The sequence below is a fragment of the Zingiber officinale genome, chromosome 2B, assembly GCF_018446385.1.
Source record: "Zingiber officinale cultivar Zhangliang chromosome 2B, Zo_v1.1, whole genome shotgun sequence".
NCBI lineage: Eukaryota > Viridiplantae > Streptophyta > Magnoliopsida > Zingiberales > Zingiberaceae > Zingiber > Zingiber officinale.
In genome coordinates this window covers 141,433,120-141,453,008 of record NC_055989.1, presented here as the reverse complement: position 1 = coordinate 141,453,008, position 19,889 = coordinate 141,433,120, and the positions used below count along the sequence as shown (strand labels likewise).

The window sequence follows — 19,889 nt, the reverse complement described above, 5'->3', positions numbered from 1 at the left end:
TCGGTTTTACCTTTTAAAAAAAAGATTTTATTTAATTAATTATATTTTAAAATAAAAATTAATTAAAATAATATTCTTATTCGATTTAATCGAATTATAAAATTTAAAACCGAAATCGAACTAAATTAATTGAAAATCGAACTGAATTTAAAAAAAAAATTGAAAATCAAATTAACCGAATCAATCGAATTTAAAACCGAATCAAATTTTTAAATTCGATTGATTCGGTTCTGTTTATTCGATTTTTCCAAATTTTTACTAAGGTTGTCATCTCTCTTTCGGCTATCCAGCATTAAAAGAAACAAAATAATAAACATAAAAAAAAAATTAATGTAAGTATATTTATTTATTATTTTCATGCTTTTATTTTATTATTTTTGGATTTAAAAATTAGTTAAATTGATTTATATTTTTTTAAAAAATTGATTAATACCGAATTAACTGATTTGGTTAAAAAAAAAATCGATTAGTTCGGATGGTTCTATTCGGTTTTTTATTACCGTTTATCTATTTGCCCTAATTGCTCTTCGACTTCTGTCGAGCTCTCGTCGGAGACCAATTCTGTTGTATTTCTTCTAGGGATCTTCTTTTTTGCATCCAAAAATTTTGTTACAGGAGTCGCAAGTACCTCGTTTTTGCCAGCAAGCTGTTGCAAATCTTGCATTTGTTATTTGCATCGATCTTTGTTCGTTTTTTTTCTTATCCGGAAGGTTGTATTCCGCTTGAGGTAGATCTCGAAACCGTAGGCTGGATCTCTCTTGGTGCGACGATAGGGAGAGATGGTCGGAGGCGGAAGCAGGAGGGACGATGGGTCCTTGAAGATCAATAGTACCAACGTGTTCGCGGCGCTCGAGACTCTCAAGAAGAAGAAGAAGTCGGACAAGGAGTCGAAGAGCAAGGGAGCGTCTCGGAGTCAAGCGAAGGAGCAGGAACAGCAAGTCTTCTGGGCACCGGCACCGCTGACGTCCAAGTCGTGGGCCGATGTCGGCGATGACGACGACGACGATTACTATGCGACTACAGCGCCGCCAAAGGCTATTTGGGGCGCGTCGGAGCAACGACATATCAAGGAGCTTGAGGCTTCCGTAGAGGAGGTACGCGTACTGTATATCTTCGTTTGAGTGTGGATGCTTGTGTAGTAGCTAACAATGAAATCTACATTTAGTCGATTTTCTCTTTCGCAGAATTCTTCTGCTTAGAGTTTTCCAGTCACTGTTGTGTTTCGTAATCCTAGTCGTAATAAGATGACCTAGATAGTTGAGATTTACAGCTAAAACCGATACATAGAAATTTTCACTTTTCAGATTACTTTAATGGTTTTGGTTTTATGATCCTGCAAGTTGCTGATCCCTTTTTATTGTGCCGGGATTGCAATTGCTTACATAGTCCTTTATACTGTCCCCAGTGCTAGATAAATTTGAATTTGTTTTTAGATGTAACTTGGAGAAATTGAATTGAATGTTGGTTTCGGTGGATTGATGAAGTAAATCTAAGTGTTTATTTTATTTCTGTTGGCTTCTCAAACTGAGTATTTTCCTCTATGAAACACTAAATTCTGTTGATCCACCACCTACAGCTTTAATCCGTCTTTTAGTAACTTGATTAATCCACTTGCATAGACATATATGTGTTAGTCATTTTAAGGTTAATATCTCTTATTTATTTTAATATCACTTTAATGTGAAATTTAATGCTGGCTATCTAGGCCCTGTCTACTGTTGAGGCACTGTGTAGTTGGGTTATCATTTACTGGCTAAAATTGCCTTTTAGAACTTCTTTGTGTTTAATTTTGTACAAGCATGGGTGTATGCCATGATAAGGCTTCAGGTGCAATATAGTCCACTTGCACCTTCTAGATGATGCATTCTCGCTACTGAGTATATCAAGCTGTTTCCAATTTTGTATAAAGAATTTACTTTGATTTGAGCCTTTTTTACACAATGTTCTTTTCAGAAAGCTATTCTTTCCATGTTGGTGCCATAACATAGTTATTTGAACTACTAATTAAACCAGAAATGCCATCTGTCACTTGTTCATCTGTTGAGCCAATAGATTAATTGGTTGAACTGTATATCAAATTTGAAAGCAAGCAGGATAAGTTAATTGAGAATCAGGGACTAGAAAATTAATGAATATAAATATATCTAATTTGTAAAACCTAAAAAAATAATAAATATGAAATTAGTAAAAAATCAATAATTAAGTGTCAATAATTTCTATGGTGCAACATGATACTATGATGCTAAAAAAGGAACCAAGAGTGAATGGAAATGCAACATTATAGTTTGTGCTGGCTTTAAGAACCCCAATAACACTTTGAAAGTATTTGGGCTTAAGTGACAATTGTAAAACCACAGGGACATTACAGCAAATCTGTAAAAGTGTAGGGGTTAAAATGAAATTCTCTATTTCATTTAGTATTAGAGTAGATGGATGTGTGTTTGGGGATCTTTTTGGTTAGTGACTAAACCGGGGCATGTTTTTATCAATCTGAGTGGATTTTTTGGTTTGATAAAAATGGTCCAACTGGTTCTTGACCTGTTCAGTTGAAAATATGGTCTCATTGAAGTACCGAACTAAACTAGATCTTTGGTTGGACCAAGCAATCCAGATTGATTTTAATAATTTATGTCATATAATATGAATGCACCTGTTTGATATGCAATGGGAGACTCCATGTTAGAATCAAATACTCTTTAGCTAAACACTGTTGTAAGACACAGAGCACATAATCCATATAAGCTATATTTTTGAATATTGAATGTAAAATACAGGGATATTTTAGAAAAGTAGTAGAAGAGTCTAGAGGTTAAAATGAGATTTTCTCTATATTTTTTAAATTTACTGAATGTTAGATTTTTAATATTACTGAATATTAAATTGTATCATTGATATGCTTGAATCGTAAGAAGACAGTTTTATTCATTTAGTATCAAAGTAGATGGATGAGGGTTTCAGGGATTTTTGGGTTAGTGACAAAATCAGGTTAGTTTTTATCAAACCGCTAAAAGGACAATTGTAATATTACAGGGGCATTTAAAAAAAGTAATAAAAGTTATATGGGTTGAAATGACAGCCTGTCTATCTTTTAGTATTACTGAATTTTAGATTGACTCATTTATGTATTTAAATTGGATTATAAAACTACAGAAGCATCTCAAAAAAGTAATGAATATTCGATTGTATCATTGTCATAGGGGTGTCAAAAATAAACCCGACAACCCAACCCGAGTCTACCTGAAAAAAATCAGGTTTGGGTTGGGAATTTTCGGATTTGGGTCAGGTTTGGGTTGATCCGAATTTAGGGTTTAGTTGATTTTTTGGAGTTAAATCAAATTTTATTTTGAAAATTAAGATGCTTTTATGTATATTAATATCAATGTTAGAATGATAATGATGGAATAATGAGATAAAAATAAAAAATTATAGGGGAAATAGCCAAAACAAAAAAAAAAATTGAATCAGGTTTTTCGGGTTATTTGGGTCAGGTTCGGGTTTAGGAGTTTCGGGTTGAATTCGGGTTCGGGTTGGGCTGAAGTTGAGATTTAAATTTTTTTTTTCGACCTGACTTGAACCCAACCCAACCCGACTCATCCCAATTGACGCAATTTATTGATATGTTTAAATTGTAAAAGACATTTTTATTCATTTAGTATCAAAGTAGATGGATTGGTGCTATGGGAATTTTTTGGTTTGTGACAAAATTGGACCAGATTTTATTAAATCACTAGAACAATTGTAGAATTACGTGGCATTTCAAAAAAGCACTAGAAGTCTAGGGGTTAAAATTATTTTTTATTAAAATTTTAATATTATTGAATATTTGATTGTATCATTGTTGTTGTTGTTTGGTAGTGATTATTATCATTGATTCACCATCTTTGTTTCTTGTATTAGATGCATGTCTTTGCTTGCATGCTTGTCTATTTTTTTGATTTGATATTAAAGTTCTTATCTTTTACCAAAATTTGTCAGAAAATGGAACATTTTTCTATCTTTCACATCTTTGTTTAGGAAAGTGAAACTGAAGATGATGGTCTTGACATTGGTGATGATGATGATATCGAGGAACCTGAAATTGAGCCAGAAGCTGTCATTAGTGAACCAATTGTTGAAAAACTTGCTCCTGTTCTAGTGCCAGCCAAGGATGCCGAAAGGCAACTCTCAAAGAAGGAGCTTAAGAAAAAAGAAATGGCTGAACTTGATGCACTTTTAAATGAGTTCGGGATTGCTAACAAAGATAATAATTCTTCACAAGATGAGATAAACGGTAATGCTTTTTTATTTTATTTCTCATAGTTTTTGAATATATGAAAAGAAAATCTATAATTTACATAAATGTGTGCATATGTTCTGTCGTTATATTTATCTATACATATTTTAGTCCATAGGGAACAATCAAGGGCTATATGCTTTTGCTATGAATTTATTTATATTTGTAAACATGCGTCCATCTATTTCTTAGACAAGAAAGAACAGGAGCAAAATGGTGAGGGCGAGAAGAAAGAAACTGTAGGTGCTCCAGAAACCAAAACCTCCAAGAAGAAGTCCAAGAAAGAAAAATCTTTGAGAGACATGAAGGAGCGTGCGGGGGAAGATCAAAATGGTAACAAGAAGTCAGAGGAGGGAGCCGCCGAAGCTGAAGGGGAGGATGCATCTGCAGTTGATGTGAAAGAAAGGATAAAGAAAGTGGCTTCCATGAGGAAGAAGAAATCAAGTAAAGAAATGGATGCTGCTGCAAAAGCTGCTGCTGTTGAGGCAGCTGCAAGAAGTGCTAGGCTTGCTGCTGCAAAGAAGAAAGAGAAGAGCCACTACAATCAACAGCCCGGGCGGTAATTATTTTGTTCCTAGTTGCTTCAGTTGAGTCCATCTATTTTCCAATGCAAAAGCAAACACTGGTATGCTTCTCAGAGGATCTGAACTTGTCAATCATGAGACTCTAGCCTTCGGAAGGATGTTTCAATCTGTGTTCCTCCTGCAACAATTTGTTGAGACTTATAGGTGGTGGTTGTGTCAATGCAACAATTTGTTTGAAGACTCATAGGTAGCGGCTGTGTCGTGCAACAATTTGTTTTGGCACTATGATAATGAGAATCAAATGGACATATGCAATTCCTTGATTTTGATACTTTTGCAAGTGCAGCCCAATAACTTATGCACAGTTCGTATTTGGACATGAGCACACTAGCAAAGACCTTGTTTTCATTATAAGGTTTTCTTGAATCTTAGACATCCTTGAAGAATATGATCTAGAGTTTTTCTTCTAGTGTCTTCCCAAAGCACCACTAGAGCTCATCATTAGATGTGTGTTGGTGAACTTTTTGGCTGGTGCAATCCTAACCATTTCTTTTAGGGTTGGATTGAGGTGACAAGTTCATCATATTTCCACTAAAAGTGATCCACAAAGGATTTTGTTCCTCAATCTTCTCTTGCGGTGGAGGAATCAGTGCACATAGAGATGAGAGAATGTATTGAATTAAGACACCCCTTCCACTTCTTATCCCTCATTCTTCACAGAGCAGCTAACCTTGAGGTTTCTCTCAAGTATCTACTTTAATGATCATAGATACCACATTAGCTACTTGTATTCAAAATTTATCTACGGTGCACGCCATGTGCAAAATGACACAAAGAAAGATACATACATCCTCGCTAATGTGATCGTCATTGCCTAGCCTGAGTTGCTTCCAAAATTATGGTTTAAAGTATTATCATTTGAGTAGCAATAGGGCCAAGCACTTTCACTTCATGTAGTGGTTTAGCCACTCAAGAAAAGAAAAAAGGCACACTGAAGCTCAAGATTAGGATTGTGAAAGATCTAATCTTGCTGTTATTGTGCCTTTGAAGCCTTATCGAAAGTTGACTTGTTGTGGTCAGAGGCAAAGGAGAGGAAGATGGAGGACAAGTCAATTAGCATATGATGGCAGCTTAGAAATGAGATTAAAAGTGTTTAAACTTCCTCCATTGGAGTGAGATATTCTTGGTATATACTCTGTTAAAGCATGCTATTAAGATTTCTAAAAGAAAAGGAGAGGATGCTTTTTTTATTTCCAATGGCGTTTGTATCATTAAGAAAGGAGATTAAGGCAGTTAATGATGAAATAAGTGACTCAGGACACAAAAAAGAATATAGATTTTGAGGCTATGTGTGGACTTAAAGATTTGAATGTCTTGAAAAGCAAATGAGTGAATAACTTTTCCTACCAAATTTAGTGATAAATCAAATTCACTTTAGATTCCATTCATAAGACGACTTCTTATTATTTAAGCTCTTCTTATAGAAAACATAAGGCTTCCACCAAAAGGCTTCATTTTATTTATCTAAGCTCGACAAGTCTACCACAAACAAGAAGCTCTCTTTAGATTCCATTCAATGTTTCAAACGTAAAGGGTACGGTTATATTACTTCGGATTGTCCTAATAGAAAAACTTTTACTATTATAGAAGAATCTATAGATGATACATTTTGAAGAAGACACTATATAAAAATACTAATTTATCCATAAATTTTAGCAATGAAAAAAATTCATCACAAATTAGTAATGAAATTTGTGATAAAAAATAATAGTCATTAATTAGCAAAAAAATTTACGACAAAAATATATTTGTCTCTAAATTAGTAACAAATATATTTCGTAGTAAAATTCTTTGCTAACATAATATTTATCGCAAAAATTGCCAATAAATTTAAAGATCTTTGCTAAATTTAAAAATTATCGGAATCTCAAATTTGGTGACTGATCCGGTTGTAAGAACAGGGGCCCCCCGTCCGGTGGAGTCAACGCCACGTGGAAGTCAAAGTGGCAGGTGGCAGGGCGGAGAGGGGCGGGTTCGACCGACCGGCCGGCCGGCCGGTGTCTAGTTGATGGTTAAAGGCGTTTCGTCGAAAGTCAGGGTTCCGGCGCTCAGCGAACAAGATCGCAGGGCCGGTCGGAATGCACGCTCGACCAAAGCCATCAGGTAGCATACTGCTAACAGTCTCCACAAAGCACGTGATTGAGAATCTCCCAAGTAAACCACCGTATACGTCCGGCCGGATGTCGCGGAATCTGGCCGGCCGGACTCTCTCCAGGGAGTAGGGGCAAAAGGACAAGTGACATCTTTTTCTGACAGCGGGTATGTTCCACATGTAGGCCATACTCCAAATCTTATGACAGGGGGTTCCGCTGTCCCATCGAGGACATGCTTGGACTATAGAAGTATGGGTCAGGTAAGCTCACTGACAAGCCCTTACTGGGGTATGGGCCGCGGACACGTGTACACCTCGGTATGTGTACACTCGCTGCTCCGCTGCCCTATATAAAGGCCCTCATCCTTCGCCGGAGGTACGCGTTCTAATATTTGGAGAGCCACTTTTTCACTGCTTGCTTGCCTGACTTGAGCGTCGGAGGGTCGTCGCCGGGAACCCCTTCCCGGCCCGACTTCTGTGCAGGCTCGCCGGAGATTCGTGCGACCAGACGGAGGCCTACGTCATCGACTAGGAGAGCGCCACGTGCCTAGCGTCCGTTGGTTCAGCGATTCGGACAGGATCAATTTGGCGCCGTCTGTGGGAATCGCTCCTGCATCCGAACGGAAACAATGGACGAGGTTGGACGACAGCACACGGTGACGCTTTCCACTGAGGAACTCGACGCTCTGATCGAGTTGAGGGCCGTTAAGCTCGTTGAACAGAAACAGAAGGCACCAGCCGAGCGGGCAGAGCAGCAAGCAACATCAGCATCAGGAGGCCGAGCGGAAGCACCTCATGCCACCGTTGCATTCCATCGGGCCCTATTCCGCACTCCTGAAGCCGCAACAGCTAATCGAGATCGGGGATCTTCTTCGGATGAAAGGCCAAGACGAGACGACAGAAAAGGGAAAGCCCCCCGAGCGGATACATCGCCCGAGCGGATTAATCGCCAATTCTCCGAAGCCATCTTGAAGGATCCTCTGCCAAAGCACTACGTGCCCCCGACGATCGGCGAATACAATGGGACCACCGATCCGGATGATCATCTGGGTAAATTCGACAACACTGCTACCCTTCACCAATATACGGATGGGGTGAAGTGTCGAGTTTTTCTAACCACCCTCTCTGGATCGGCTCAACGATGGTTTCGGAGGCTGCCTGATGGGTCCATCACAAACTTCAAGGACTTCCGAACGGCCTTCCTCCATCATTTTGCAAGCAGTCGGCGTTATCAGAAGACGAGTGTCAGCTTGTTCGCCATCAAGCAAGAGCCAAGAGAGCCGCTCAGAGCTTATATCCAGCGGTTCAACCGAGTGGCCATGGATATTCCAACGGCCACCTCGGAGACCATGATGAATGCCTTCACACAAGGCCTAGTGGATGGGGATTTCTTCCGATCGCTCATTCGAAAGCCGCCCCGAGACTACGACCACATGCTACACCGGGCCAACGAATACATCAACGTGGAGGAAGCCCAAGCAGCCCGGAAAAAAGAAACTCCAACCGAGCGGGCCCCTCTTGCCGAGTGGAAGCCGCACGCTGCTCACCCACCCAGAGGACCGAGGGCCGAAGCAATCCGCTCCCCCCATGCTAGGTCCCACGTGTAAGAGGTAGCTGCCGCCCGGCCCAAGCCGAAGAAGAAATAGACCCCGATGTTCTGCTCCTTCCACCGGACGGATACGCACAACACAAGGGATTGTCGAAGTCTTCCCTTGATTGCTCATCCCGTTCCCCAGAATGGCGGTCGACGGTCTCCCTCAGCCGACAGGCGACAGAGAACTCATGAAGCCGATCGGACTCAAGCTGACAGGCGACAACAACAAACTCCCGATCGGCATCGCTCTCCGAGGCGGGAGAATCGCCGAATGTCTAGAGAACGGTCCCGACCGTCCGCTCGGGAAGAAGAAAATAGAAGTAATACTTCCCGAGGCGAGATCAACATTATTACTGGCGGGCCGACCGGAGGTGACTCTAACCGAGCAAGGAAGGCGAGTGTCTGACAGCTCCAGATCCATTCGGTCGGTTGCAGCTAGGAACGGGCGAGCGGACCCGAAATTAGTTTCGGACCCAGGGATTTGGAAGGAGTTGAAGTCCCCCACGATGACGCCCTTCTCATCAAAGCGGTAATAGCCAACTACACTATTCACCGCGTTTTTATTGACGCAGGGAGCTCGGTCAATATCATATTCAAGAAAGCATTCGATCAACTGCAAATTGATCGAGCCGAGCTGCTGCCCATGACAACCCCCCTTTACAGGTTTACGGGCAATGAAGTTCAGCCGGTCGGACAGATTCGTCTGGCCATATCGCTGGGAGAGGAGCCGCTCAGAAGGACGCGTACTGCAAACTTCGTCGTGGTGGACTCTCCGTCGGCATACAACGTTATATTGGGGCGACCAGCTCTCAGCGAATTCCGAGCGGCCGTTTCCACCTTCCACCAGAAGATCAAGTTCCTCGTCGAGGACAAAGTGGGAGAAGTACGAGGGGATCAATTGGCAGCTCGGCGATGCTACATCGAGATGATCCGAGCAGAAGCCAATTCCGCTCGGAAGGCGCCACGGATCGAGGTGAACACTATAACAGAAAAGCCTCCCTCTTTAGTTTATGAAGAAAAAGAGGAAGTGCAGATTCACCCTACCCGATCAGAGGCCACAACGTTCGTTGCGGCCGACCTGGAGGAAAGCCGTAAACAGGAAGTGATCAAATACCTCCAGAGAAACTGTGATGTCTTCGTCTGGTCGACGCACGAGCTGCCTGGAATTTCGCCGAGCATAGCACAGCACGAGCTGCATGTCCGACCGGACGCTCGGCCGGTGAAGCAGAGAAAAAGGGATTTCAGCGCCGAGCAGAATGCCATCATCCGGGCGGAGGTGGAGAAGCTGCTGGAGGCCGGCCATATACGCGAGGTACAGTTCCCGAGCTGGCTGGCGAACGTAGTATTAGTATCCAAGCCGGGCAACAGGTGGAGAGTGTGCATAGATTTTCGAGATCTCAATAAAGCTTGCCCGAAAGACTTTTATCCTCTGCCCCGAATCGATCAACTGGTGGATTCTACGGCCGGCTGTGAGTTAATATGCATGCTCGACGCCTATCAGGGATATCATCAAGTGCCGCTCACCCGGGAAGATCAAGAAAAAGTTAGCTTCGTGACGGCCGACGGCACCTACTGCTATAATGTGATGCCGTTCGGATTGAAGAACGCGGGAGCCACTTATCAACGCTTGATGAACAAAGTGTTCAAGGAGCAGATCGGGCGGAATTTGGAAGTTTATGTGGACGACATTCTTATCAAGTCCGTCCGAGCGGCCGATCTCGTCAAAGACATGGAGGAAACCTTCCGAACGCTGCGTAAATATGGAGTCAAGCTAAATCCCCAGAAGTGCTTGTTCGGAGCAAAAGGAGGGCGTTTCTTAGGTTACATAGTGATCGAGAGGGGTATCGAAGCAAATCCCAGCAAGGTGAAAGCTCTACAAGACATGCCGCCTCCAAGAAATCTGAGGGAAGTGCAGCGCTTGACCGGTCGGATAACAACATTGTCCAGATTTATCTCGAAGACCGCCGATCGGAGTCTCCCATTTTTCAAAATCTTGCGCAAAGCTACCAAGTTTCACTGGGACGAAGAATGCGATCGGACGTTCGAAGATTTGAAAGCATATCTGAACTCTCTCCCGGTATTAGCCAAGCCGGCTGCAGGTGAGCCACTTTGTATCTACTTGTCTTCAACCGAGAAAGCAATCGGCTCGGCACTGGTGAGGGCGAGCGGAGAAGAGCCTGTATATTTTTTGAGCCACATTTTAAAAGACGCTGAATCTCGCTACACTGAACTCGAGAAGCTGGCTTTCGTTCTGGTCCTAGTCGCTCGGCGCCTTCGCCCATATTTCCTGGCACATACCATCATTGTCAAAACTAATAGTCCGCTCGGACGAATATTGCTGAATCCAGAAGCGTCCGGACGGCTCATCAAATGGACAACGGAGTTAAGTGAGTTCGACATTCAATACCAGCCCCGCTCGGCAATCAAAGCGCAATCTTTGGCAGACTTTGTAACTGAGGTGCAGAATTCAGAGCCGGAAGCTATGTGGAAAATATTTGTGGACGGATCGTCCACTCAGCTCGGAAGCGGGATTGGAATACTGTTGCTCTCCCCTCAAGAAGAAAAGATGCACTTATCCATCCGGCTGGATTATAAAGCCACAAACAATGAAGCAGAGTATGAGGCCCTCATAGCCGGGTTGCAGGCAGCACGGCATGTGGGAGTCGGTCGGGTAACGCTTCATTCGGATTCGCAGTTGGCCGCTCAGCAACTCTCTGTCACCTTTGAAATCAATAGCGCTCGGCTCAAGCTCTATGCTGAAGCCTTTGAGAAGCTCAAAGCCAATTTCAGAGAGGTCATCATCCAGAAGATACCCCGGGCGGAAAATCAAGCGGCCGATGAATTAGCCAAACTGGCAAGTGCAATAACGCCGCTTGGCACCCAGTCGCCAATCGAACAAGTATCTTTGGTGGCACACGTCGACCGGATGGAAGCTCTCACATTCCCAAGTGATTGGAGGACACCCATCATGGAGTTTCTCCGCTCGGGAGCTACGCCATCCGAGCACCAGGAAGCCCAACTTCTCAGGAGAAGGGTCGGTCGGTTCACGCTCATTGGAGATCAACTATACAAGAAGGCTTTCTCCCGCCCGCTTCTGAAATGCGTGAGCTCAGAAGATGCAACATACATCCTCCAAGAAGTGCATCAAGGATCATGCAGAGGACATCCGGGCGGGCGATCGCTGGCCAAAAAGATACTGCTGGCCGGATACTTCTGGCCCACCCTGCAAACAGATGCCGCTCGTACCGTCTCAACGTGCCTTTCTTGTTAAAAGTATCATAATTTCTCTCACCGACCGGCGGAAGAAATGAAGGCTGCTACTGTCTCTTGTCCGTTCGACCAATGGGGAATGGATATTGTGGGTCAGTTTCCTATGGCGATCGGACAGCGAAAATTTTTATTGGTGGCGGTTGATTACTTCTCCAAGTGGGTGGAGGCCGAGCCACTAGCCAAGATCACCGAGCAGATGGTCAAGAAATTTATTTGGCAGAACATCATCTGTCGGTTCGGCATCCCCCGACGACTTATTTCCGATAACGGGCGGCAGTTCACAGGAAAATTGCTTGAAGATTGGTGCAACAGCTATGACATCGAGCAACACTTCACATCTGTAGCCTATCCCCAAAGCAACGGTCAAGCCGAAGTGGCCAATCGAGAAATTCTTCGTATTCTGCGCGCTCGGCTCGACCATTTGGGAGGAAGTTGGGTGGATGAAGTGTCGGGCGTCCTATGGGCCATCCGAACGACTCCAAAGGAAGGAACGGGCGTCACGCCTTTTCATATGGTATACGGCGGTGAAGCGGTGATTCCCGTCGAAGTCGGTGTCGAATCCGTCCGGATCCAGAATTACGATGAGGGCAACGCCGAGCGGAGGAACATGGAGCTGGATTTGGTTGATGAAGAGCGAGCCAAGGCGTTCGTCCGGCTGATGGCGTACCGTCAACGGATGAAGCAAAACTACAACAGACGCGTCATTCCCAGATTATTCCAGGTCGGCGACCTTGTCAGGAAGAAAGTGAAGCCGGTCGGCGACGTCGGCAAGCTAGAAGCTCCCTGGGCGGGCCCCTTTAAGGTTATCGAAAAGCTCCGCTCGGGCGCTTACTATTTGGAGGATGAAGACGGACGGCAGCTGGATCGGCCATGGAGCGCGAATCATCTCCAGCCTTATCGTGCCGGATGAAAGGTGCACTGGTGTAACTCATTTTTGTGTATATTCTAGTCGTCCATGTCCTTGTAATGCAGGAATTAGAAATGAATTAAAGGATGGCTAGTGTGTTCGCCGAGCGGTTGTGTTAACGATTAGCCCAAGACCGTCGAGCTCCGACGTTAAATATCGAGAGACGAGCCGACGTCTATAAACCCTCCGAGTGGAAGACCGTCGAGCTCCGACGTTAAATATCGAGAGACGAGCCGGCGTCTATAAACCCTCCGAGCGGAAGACCGTCGAGCTCCGACGTTAAATATCGAGAGACGAGCTGGCGTCTATAAACCCTCCGAGCGGAAGACCGTCGAGCTCCGACGTTAAATATCGAGAAACGAGCCGGTGTCTATAAACCCTTCGAGCGGAAGACCGTCGAGCTCTGACGTTAAATATCGAGAGACGAGCCGGCGTCTATAAACCCTCCGAGCGGAAGACCGTCGAGCTTCGACGTTAAATATCGAGAGACGAGCCGGCGTCTATAAACCCTCCGAGCGGAAGACCGTTGGAGACGAGCCGGCGTCTATAAACCTTCCGAGCGGAAGATGCCAACAAAAGGGACGCAGTTGCCCCAAAAATTCGCCTCCAATATTGTTAGATCGTCTCTATGTTCCGCTCGGCCCAGCACCCAAGGGTACTTCATCGGTATCTAGCGAGCGATTTCTGCTATCAAAGCGAGATATTAAGTAGTCGAAATATTACATATTTAGCTGAGCGGAAGGGCGATGCCAAATACTTTGTAAAAATCCCTTTCGAATACCAGGGGGGTGATAATAGGCGAGCGGGCAACATACGCATTCACTAGCAAAAAGACAGTACGTGAAAGAAAAGCATTGCATTAAGATTAGAACTTAAGGCCGAGCGGCCTAAGTACAAAAAAGGTCATTTTTTGGCCTAGCGGCCCAACTACGCCTACAGACGTCTACTCAATGAAATCATAGAGGTCCCTGGGAATGTTATTCAGAAGCGCCACTTGATCGCCGGCCGGAATAGTAGTGGACTCCGGAAGAAGATCCTTAGACTTCAGATAAGTGGTGGTGGCGGTCATAGCCAAGTCGAAGGCTGTGTACATCCGCTCGCAGATTTTCTCCGAGAATTCAGGCGAGCGGATGTAGCTCTGTCTTAAGGCAGCGATTCGACTCGGCTCGGCATCTTGATATTCTTTGAAAGCCGCCTGGGAGCCAGTAAGGGCCTCATTCAGATGCTGAAGCTTGTCCGCGTCGGCCGAGCGGCCCGTCTTCTCCCTGTCGAGCTGCTCCATCAGCTCCTTTACCTTCAGCTCCAGGCCCCGAGCCTCCACGTTCTTTTTCTCCAGATCGGAGATGGCCGTATTTTTCCGAGTGGTGGCCAGGGTTAATTTTGTGTCAAGCGACTTGACTTGTCGCTCGGACTCGGCCAGGGCGTGAGCCTGATCGGCCGCCTTCTTCTGCTCGGCCGTCAGCAGATCCTGAGCTTTCTTCAGCTCCTTTTGTAGCTCAGAATATGAAGGGCCTTGAGAGCCGGACGGACCAACTGCCGCCTTCAGTTGTCTCAGTTCTTCATCCACCATCGCTAGGCGGTTGGAGACTGCTATCTCCTCCACCCATCTCTGATGCAAGAGGAATTGTTAAGGGCCGATCAGAAAAATGCATGCAGAACTTCAGAAAAAACGAACTTACCCCCGTGGCCTCCTGCATGTGGCTATTGGCCAAGTTGCGGAGGGGGATCATCACGATGCGCGCCCAAGCGTCGGCCCACATCTCGGCTAGGGGCCCTTTCAAGGTAATGGTGTGCTCGGGCGCGGTGGGTCGGTCGGCTTCTGGCAGCAGCTCTTCAGTCGGGGGATGAAGAGTGGCTCGTACAGTGCGGCCATGACCGTGGGTCGTCTGACCGGCGGTCGGAAGGGGATCAGAAGCCGGCGCAGAAAACTGGGAATGAATGGTTGAGCGCTGGACTGAGTGACGAGCGGGTGGAAGGGTGCTAACCGTAGTAGCCTCAATTGGAGCAGCCGGCTCGTCCCATTCAGAAGGCGTCCGGTCGGACGAAATGGCTTCGACCTCTGGCGCCTTGCCCCGAGCAGTCGCAGTGACCCGCTCGGATGGTTGGACAGCGAAGGTAGCCGACCGAAGGGGAGTCTCCACTCGGCGCCTCTTTGGAAGAGGTTGCTCCTCCTCCCGAGCGGAACCTTCCTCGGGGACAGTTGGTTCCCCAGTGGGAGTGGCTACGCTTGCCATGTTTTGTTGAGAAGCCAGAGCGGCTGACTCAGCCTGAGTCCCGCTTTCTCCTTCATGGGATGCGATCGGCTGGATACCCAGCACTTCCATTTCTTTGGCCGCCGCGGCTTCTAGCGCTGCCGCCTTTCTCTTCAAAACGCCGGCCATCACCGAATCCATGACGATGTCCGCTGCAAAGGAAAGAAAAGAAATCAGTTAGCAATCAAAACAAATGCCCAAGTAAAATTCTTACCGAAGCCGGTCGGAAGAGGAGTCCGTATGGGACTCAGGCCGAAGATGTACATCACTCCTTCGTGAAGAAGCTTATTGATGTCAAGTCGCAGACCGGCTAGCATATTTGCAGCATGGAGGTAGTCCGGTCGAGTCTTGAATTTCTTCAGCTCGGGAGTGGGGGGTTGGCTGACCTGCCACTTGGTCGGGAAGTTGGCCTGATCGGGCATGCGGATGTAGAAAATATAATCCTTCCAATGTTTATTGGAAGAAGGTAGTTTGTTGAAGAAGACTAAGCCGGGTCGAGCTTGGAACATGAAGGTGCCCAGCTCGGCTTGCTTGGGATAATAGAAATAAAAAAAGACCTCCGGTCGGAGGGGGATGTTGTGAATCTTAAACAAAACAACAACACCACAGAGGAGACGAAAGGTGTTGGGTACCAGACTGCCGAGCGGCACACCGAAAAAATTACAAACATCTATGATGAACGGATGTACAGGGAAACGCAGACCGGCGGTAAACTGGTCACGGAAGACACAGAAAGCTCCGCGCGGCGGCCTGTGTGGCCGGGCGGAAGGACCGGCTAAAAGAAGTTCAAAATCTGCGGGGATCTCAAAATTATCGGTTAAAGTGTCAAAGTCACGCTGATCAAATCGTGACTGCATAGTAGTGTACCAAGGGCCAAGGGACTGGTCTTCGGGACGGGAAGAGCTAGCCATGGGCCGATTGGAAGAAATCGAAAAAGCAAAAGGCAGGAGAAAAACAACAGCAAGCGAAAAGAGGTTTCAAGGATTGAAACTGGGGAGACGAATACGAAGTAAACACCGGAAACAAGAAAGAAAAGGTATAGAGCCTTACTGCGAGGAAAAAGGATCAAGGAAGAGGCGCCGGAGAGAGTCGGAAAGCAGGAATGGAATCGCCGGAGCACCGAAGCACCAGAGACAAAGGTAGAAATCGCGAAAGCAAGTGAGGGGAATAGGAGAGAGCAAGGATTTTATATAGCGGGGGCCGGGCGGCCTCCGCCGTTGGATCCAGGTCACAGGAATCAAAGTGCACATCGCGCCGTCCATTTCGAACTGCCTCGATCCCATCGAAGTACCACACCGCCGCCGCCGTACGATGACGACAGCTCGCCACGTGGCGTTCGATCATTCGATGCATTTAATGAGAGCATGCTCATCCTTAATGTCGAAGATTGGCACGGGTTACGAGGAGATCCGAGGAAGGTTGCTGTTGACTAACCTTAAAGGCCCTCCCTGTGAAAAGCCGAGTGGATTAGGTGTGCCTGAAGGCGCCGCCCGGCTAGGCTAGCAGTCCAGTCAGTCTCGACTAGACTTGAAGGGGAGGCAAGTGATCCGGTTGTAAGAACAGGGCCCCCCGCCACGTGGAAGTCAAAGTGGCAGGTGGCCGGGCGGAGAGGGGCGGGTTCGACCGGCCGGCCAGCCGGCTGGTGTCTAGTTGATGGTTAAAGGCGTCTCGTCGAAAGTCAGGGTTCCGGCGCTCAGCGGACAAGATCGCAGGGCCGGTCGGAATGCACGCTCGGCCAAAGCCATCAGGTAGCATACTGCTAACAGTCTCCACAAAGCATGTGATTGAGAATCTCCCAAGTAAACCACCGTATACGTCCGGCCGGATGTCGCGGAATCTGGCCGGCCGGACTCTCTCCAGGGAGTAGGGGCAAAAGGACAAGTGACATCTTTTTCTGACAGCGGGTATGTTCCACATGTAGGCCATACTCCAAATCTTATGACAGGGGGTTCCGTTGTCCCATCGAGGACATGCTTGGACTGTAGCGGTATGGGTCAGGTAAGCTCACTGACAAGCCCTTACTGGGGTATGGGCCGCGGACACGTGTACACCTCGGTATGTGTACACTCGCTGCTCCGCTGCCCTATATAAAGGCCCTCATCCTTCGCCGGAGGTACGCGTTCTAATATTTAGAGAGCCACTTTTTCACTGCTTGCTTGCCTGACTTGAGCGTCGGAGGGTCGTCGCCGGGAACCCCTTCCCGGCCCGACTTCTGTGCAGGCTCGCCGGAGATTCGTGCGACCAGACGGAGGCCTACGTCATCGACTAGGAGAGCGCCACGTGCCTAGCGTCCGTTGGTTCAGCGATTCGGACAGGATCAGTGACGACATCAAAATTCATTATCAATTTCATCGCCAAATTGGCGACGAATTCGTCAACACATTTACAGATCTTCACTAAATCGAAGGATTTCAAATTTGCAACAAATATGAATTTCGTCGCCAAATTAGCAATGAATCTAGAATTCGTCATCAATTTGGTGATGAAAATTATTTCGTCATCAAAAAATAATAATTTAACCCTTTGGCCCCCATCCCCGATCCCCTATCCCCTATCCCCTATCTCCTAAACCCTTAGGGTGCGTTTGGTTCAAGTTATCATGTATAACCTTGGTTATATGATTACCAGGTAATCATATAACCAAGGTTATGGGGAATAAAATATAACCAAATGTTGTTTGGTTCAACTTAGGTAATACAACAAAAACTTGTTTGTTTGAAGGTTTTAATGAATACCCTAGTTTAATATTTTACCATATTACCCTCAGTTACAAAACCAACTATACATAATAATAATATTATTATTATTATTATTATTTATTTTTTAATGTTTTTTTACTTTTTTTTCCTATATATTTTTTTTACTTTTTTATGTATTTTTTTATTTTTTTAATGTTTGTATATTTTTTTATTTATTTATATTTATATTTTTTATTTTTTCACATTTTTTTAATTTTTATTTTTTTTTTATTTATTTTTTATTTTTTAAATTTTTATAAATTTTTTATTTTTTATTTTTAAAATTTATATTTTTAAATTTTTTTTATTTTTAAAAATTATTTATTTAAAAAAAAAAAAATTTAAAATTTTATTTTTTTTAACCATTTTATTTATTTTTTTATCGTTTTTAATATTTTTTTACATTTTTTCTTATCGGAGGGTATTTTTGGTAAAAAAAATTCGTTAACCCCGGAATCAAGAAAAACCTTAGTTTTCTGAGGTTTTCCGATTCCGGGCTACATGACCCTTTTGCTGACGTGTCGGGCATGAAACATTACTCGGGAATCATCGAATACTTAAACCAAACAAGGTTTTTGTTGATAACCTTGGATGGATAACCAAGGTTATCAAGAATAACCCCGAACCAAACACACCCTTAGGGTGCGTTTGGTTTGCCCCATTTTTATTTTCATTTTCTGAAAAAAAACGTGCATTTTTCATTTTTTAGAAAATGACTTTTCTGCGTTTTTCATTTTCTTAGAAAACACTCTCTCATTTTCTTAAAAATGAACATGAAAAACATAAACCAAACACGTTTTTCATTTTCTCAGAAAATGAAAATAGAAAACAGCATGGAAAACGCAAACCAAACGGCCCCTTAATTTCTTGATCTCTTGAAACCCCTGATCCCCCAAAACCCCCCATCCCCATAACTTGGCGACGGTGACAAATGAGAGCTTGGAAAAGTGCGGTAGTAAGGTTCCTCCCCTCTCATTTTCCCTTTCCTCACTCGCAGATCCGGGGTGAGGTTTGGCGATCGCTAGTCTTGGTCATGAGGTGCAATGGCTATCAACCATGAACTCGGGCACTAGCTCAGGCTGGCCAGGAGGTTGGTCGTTGCACCCTCTAGGCTAGAAGGTTGGCCCGCCACGAGGAAGCTAGCCTGCCACGAGGAGGCTGGCTGGCTGCTGAGCTAGACATCACATGAGAAGATAATTCCTTGGTCTTTGCCGGGAGTCGACTCTTGCTCAATTATGTAAACTTACCATATGATAACCAACTCAATTATGCCTTTGAGGCATGTTTGTGTTAAATTATGAACCATGCTTTAATGTATTATGAATTACAACGTTATTAGACAAATTCAAGAAAAATATTTATTGCTCTAGTGTTTTGTTTGTTTCTCAGGAATCACTTATTTAAATTAGAATGTCTTAATTTCGCATATATATATATAGTGCATTCTTATCTTGCATACTCCTAGCGACCCTTGTAGGTCCGGGCACACGGGAGCACTCCCGGGCGCGCCGATTCATTATGTTACGTTGTTGATGAGGTATTAGTTTTTATTTGTAGATGTTTTGATTAATATGTTAGTAAATTAAAAATAGGAAAAATGTAGAAAGAAAGGAGTTGGATGTATAAAAAGAACTTACCTGAACGTCAAAATTTAACTAATGAGTTAAAGTTAGGTTGGAATATTTTTTAGATTTTGCTTGTAGTAATGCTAAATTTATAGATGAGGATATGATAAGGTGTCTGTGCAGAAAGTGTCACAATGGTAAATTTTTACAGTTTGACAAAATTTGAGAATATCTTTGTAGATTTAGTTTTACCCTCAATTACTATAATTGGGCATGTCATGATGAATTGTTTATATTTGATGGGAATTATGGACAAAGCATACAAGTCTTAGTTAGTGGGGATCAAAGTAATTATAATTAATTGAATTCATATAAGAGGAAGGTAATTAATATAGCGAGTCAAAATATTATTCTCAAACCGAGTGGTACAAGTTTTAGTTGTCCTCCAATAGTTGAACAAATATTTACTACTTATACATCACCGTTGGAGAAGGTAGAAGTACAAGGTATTGATGAAGCATATCTCCAATTTCAGAAAGCATTGAGTGTTGTAGATGAATCAGTGTGGCCTAGTTGTGACAGTCATACTAAATTATCTCTCACCACAAGACTAT

The 19,889-nt window shown here is 44.4% G+C and overlaps 1 protein-coding gene across 1 annotated transcript; it reads left to right on the top strand.

Annotated features, from left to right (window-relative positions):
- Positions 1–493: 493 nt before the first annotated feature.
- LOC122047480 (serrate RNA effector molecule homolog) lies at positions 494–5,128 on the top strand. Its single transcript, XM_042608813.1, has 3 exons — positions 494–1,094; positions 4,015–4,270; positions 4,466–5,128. Exons 1-3 carry the CDS (start codon positions 780–782, stop codon positions 4,834–4,836), a joined length of 942 nt encoding a protein of 313 aa, XP_042464747.1. The 5' UTR covers positions 494–779; the 3' UTR covers positions 4,837–5,128.
- The last annotated feature ends 14,761 nt before the right edge of the window (positions 5,129–19,889 follow it).